This window comes from Meleagris gallopavo, chromosome 14 (genome assembly GCF_000146605.3).
Source record: "Meleagris gallopavo isolate NT-WF06-2002-E0010 breed Aviagen turkey brand Nicholas breeding stock chromosome 14, Turkey_5.1, whole genome shotgun sequence".
Lineage (NCBI taxonomy): Eukaryota > Metazoa > Chordata > Aves > Galliformes > Phasianidae > Meleagris > Meleagris gallopavo.
The window spans coordinates 11148533-11151406 of record NC_015024.2 but is presented as its reverse complement, the minus strand read 5'-3'; the positions used below and the strand labels follow the sequence as shown (position 1 = coordinate 11151406).

Below are 2874 nucleotides of genomic sequence, written 5' to 3'. Positions count from 1 at the left end.
CAGGCAGGTGGACGCCCGCAGCCTCTCCAGCGACACCATTGAGCTCTGAGGTGTCACCTCGCACAGCCACGTTCCCTCCTGCTGTGACCCTCAGCCAGCTCCGTTTGTGCCAAAAAAAGAGAAATAAAGTTTATGACCAACCAGAACGCCCCTGCGCCCACGCCCTGTGCCCCCCAGCAGCCATGGTGGGTGTGCAGAGCTTTAATTCCTGAGATACACACACAGATATGAGCACACCTCGACGGACGGACAGACCACGGACGAATGCGATGGCCACGTGCATGCATCCAGAGGGGTCCCCACAGGACCAGCGTTGGGCTGAGGGCCACTGCCACCCCCCAACCTTCCCACCCACACTCGCCCTGTCTGGGGACACAGGGGCTGGGGAGAGGAGGCGCAAGGGCTCTACCCTGGGAACACGAGGAAGGGGATTTAGGGATGGGGAGCTGAGCTTGGGGTGGGGGGACCCTGCCCCCCCTTCTCCTCTCCCTGTCCTCCGTGCTGTGCTAGGAGGGGGGACCCCAATCCCTATGGCAGAGTGCCCCAACACGCGAGAGGTGGGGGGCAGCATGCTGTGCCCCCCCAGCAGCACTGCGCCTGTAGGACCCCACTTCTGCATAGGACAAGGCGGGGAGGACGAGGTCCCTACTCTTACCAGTGGGGGGGTACATGCAGGGCCCCACGCACAACCCCCCACCCACAGCTATCTGCCCTTCATGAAGCCATCCAGGACGCGGTCGCTGCGGTCAGACAGCCAATAGCCGGCCATGGCGGCCACAGCACCGATGAAGATGGCAGTGAACACCATGTCACCCTTGGCAGCCAGCGTGGCCAGGGCGCAGATCATCACCCCGAAAAACATCTGCTGCAGCACCACCACCTCATCATCCGTCACGTCGTCAAAGAATCCCTTCTCCGGGGCGTCTGCAAGGATGACAGTGGTGGGTGAGAGCATCCCTCCGTGCCCCCCTCCCCAAATCCATGCCATACCAGGGGGTTTGTCCTCCACACACTGCCCATCCCTGCGCACGTGGCCTGGGGCGCAGACGCAGCGATAGCCGCCCTCCGTGTTCTCGCACACCTCCTGCAGCCCCGTGCAGATGGGCTCCTCGCTGCTGGCGCACTCATCCACGTCTGCAGGGAGCACCCAGGTAGCAGCATGGGGGCACTGGGCACCACATCCCCCCTACAGGTGTGCCAAGAGCACTCACCCAGGCACTTGGCCCCATCCCGTCGGTAGCCCTTGTTGCACTTCTTGCAACGCGCCGGCCCTGCGCCCATGCAGCCGATGCAGGCAGTAGAGCAATCTGCGTTGTATTGAGGAGGAAACAGAAAGGAAGATGGGGGGCTGCCACAGCTGAAGGGGGCCACCCCACATTGCCACCCCATTGCTACCCCTCTGTCCTCACACCTCGGCACTCGTAGGAGCCCTCAGTGTTGACGCAAAACTGGTTGGCCCTGCAGTGTGCCATTTCCGTGCCGCACTCATCAATATCTGTGGATCAGAGGGAATGAACCCACGGCGCTCTCCCGGGACTCCCACCCCAATATCCAGCCCCACATCCCCATGCACCGACCGATGCAGCGGTGCTCGTGCAGCACCCAGCCCCTCTTGCATCGTAGGCAGCTGGAGTCCTCTGGTCCCGTGCAGCGCCCGCAGGCCGGGTAGCACTCTGCAAGGGTGGGCACAGGGTGGTGAGCACAAGGTAGTGGGCACAAAGAGGTGGGCACAAAGCCCTCAGTACAGCACAGCACGGTGCTTACCGGCACACAGCAGCTGGCTCTGGTTGCGTGATGCCTCATAGTAGCCATCTCCGCACTCGGCACAGAAAGGACCGCCATAGCCAGGGCTGCAGACGCACAGCCCGGTGCCACCCCGCGTCCCTTCTCCATCACAGCGCCCGTTGCCACTGCAGGGCTGCTGGGGGCCACCGGCACAGGCTGCGAGGACATAGGGGGGAAGGTGAGAACATGGGGCACCCCCGTTTCCATTCCCCTGTGCTCACTGCAGGACTCACGCAGGCAGTCGGGGCCATAGGTGCCGGGTGGGCAGCACAGCGCCAGGCGCTCCATGCACAGCCACTGGAAGAAGTCGGGGTGCTGCTGTCGCCTGGGGACACACACACACACAATACTCAAGCCCTGTGTCCCCCTGTACCCCCTCCCTCAGCCCCGTGTCCCCCACTCACTCATGGAACCACCATTGCTCCACATGCTCCTCGCTGCGCTCCAGCAGCTGGTGGCAGGCAAAGTCCTGGGGGGGGCACACGCTCTCCAGTACCTCCAGCAGCCGTGTCTCACTGTGGGGTCATGCTGACGGTTACGGAGAGTCTCTGAGGGCTGTCCCCACAGTGCACACCAACTCACCTGTGCTTGTACTTGGCCAGCTTCTCCTCCTCCCAGGCCGTGTTGCCCCCACCGAAGCCTTCGTGCTCTGTTCGCTCCATTCCCTGGACATGCAGGGGGGGTGGCCCAGACACCGTAGGACCCCACAACTGAGCCCCCCCACCATGGATACAGCCCCCACAGGGTGACCCCCAGCCCAGTTCCCCAGGACTGTCCTCTCCTGCACTCCGTCATTCCCAGGCCATCCCCCTCCATCCCCCCAAAAGCCATATGACCTCTTGTGTCTTCTTGTGTCTCCCCCAGCCACATCACCCATCCCCTCCCAAACCGTGTCTCTCCTCATCCCCCTCCTCCACACCATGCCACCCTCCGTGCCCTCCACGCCGCCACCCGTTCTTCCCCCTCCCAGCACCGCCTACATAATCCCCTTGTCATCTCCCTGTAAGATCCCAGCACAGGTTGTCAACCTCCTCCCCAAACATCACTAACGTGGCCTCCACCACCACGTCCCCCACCACCCCCATACAC

At 63.2% G+C, this 2874-nt stretch overlaps 3 protein-coding genes across 3 annotated transcripts in view; 1 reads left to right on the top strand and 2 right to left on the bottom strand.

Moving 5' to 3' along the window:
- The window catches only part of PRRT3 (proline rich transmembrane protein 3), a 3308-nt gene extending 3259 nt beyond the window's left edge, over window positions 1–49 (top strand). The window contains exon 6 of the mRNA XM_031555510.1: window positions 4–49. Within this exon, the coding sequence (XP_031411370.1) occupies window positions 4–49 (46 nt within the window). The remainder of the gene's footprint in view (window positions 1–3) is intronic.
- Window positions 50–185: 136 nt separating this feature from the next.
- CRELD1 (cysteine rich with EGF like domains 1) lies at window positions 186–2526 on the bottom strand. The gene is made up of 8 exons (XM_010718594.3): window positions 2368–2526; window positions 2190–2300; window positions 2019–2110; window positions 1765–1941; window positions 1578–1673; window positions 1412–1495; window positions 1212–1307; window positions 186–1134 (listed from the first exon to the last, which is right to left on the bottom strand). Exons 1-8 carry the CDS (start codon window positions 2445–2447, stop codon window positions 704–706), a joined length of 1167 nt encoding a protein of 388 aa, XP_010716896.1. The 5' UTR covers window positions 2448–2526; the 3' UTR covers window positions 186–703.
- Window positions 2527–2761: 235 nt separating this feature from the next.
- IL17RE (interleukin 17 receptor E) overlaps window positions 2762–2874 on the bottom strand; it is a gene marked incomplete at its 5' end in the record, with an annotated part of 6705 nt that continues 6592 nt past the window's right edge. The window contains one exon of the mRNA XM_010718654.1: window positions 2762–2785. Coding sequence (XP_010716956.1) covers window positions 2762–2785 — 24 coding nt within the window. The remainder of the gene's footprint in view (window positions 2786–2874) is intronic.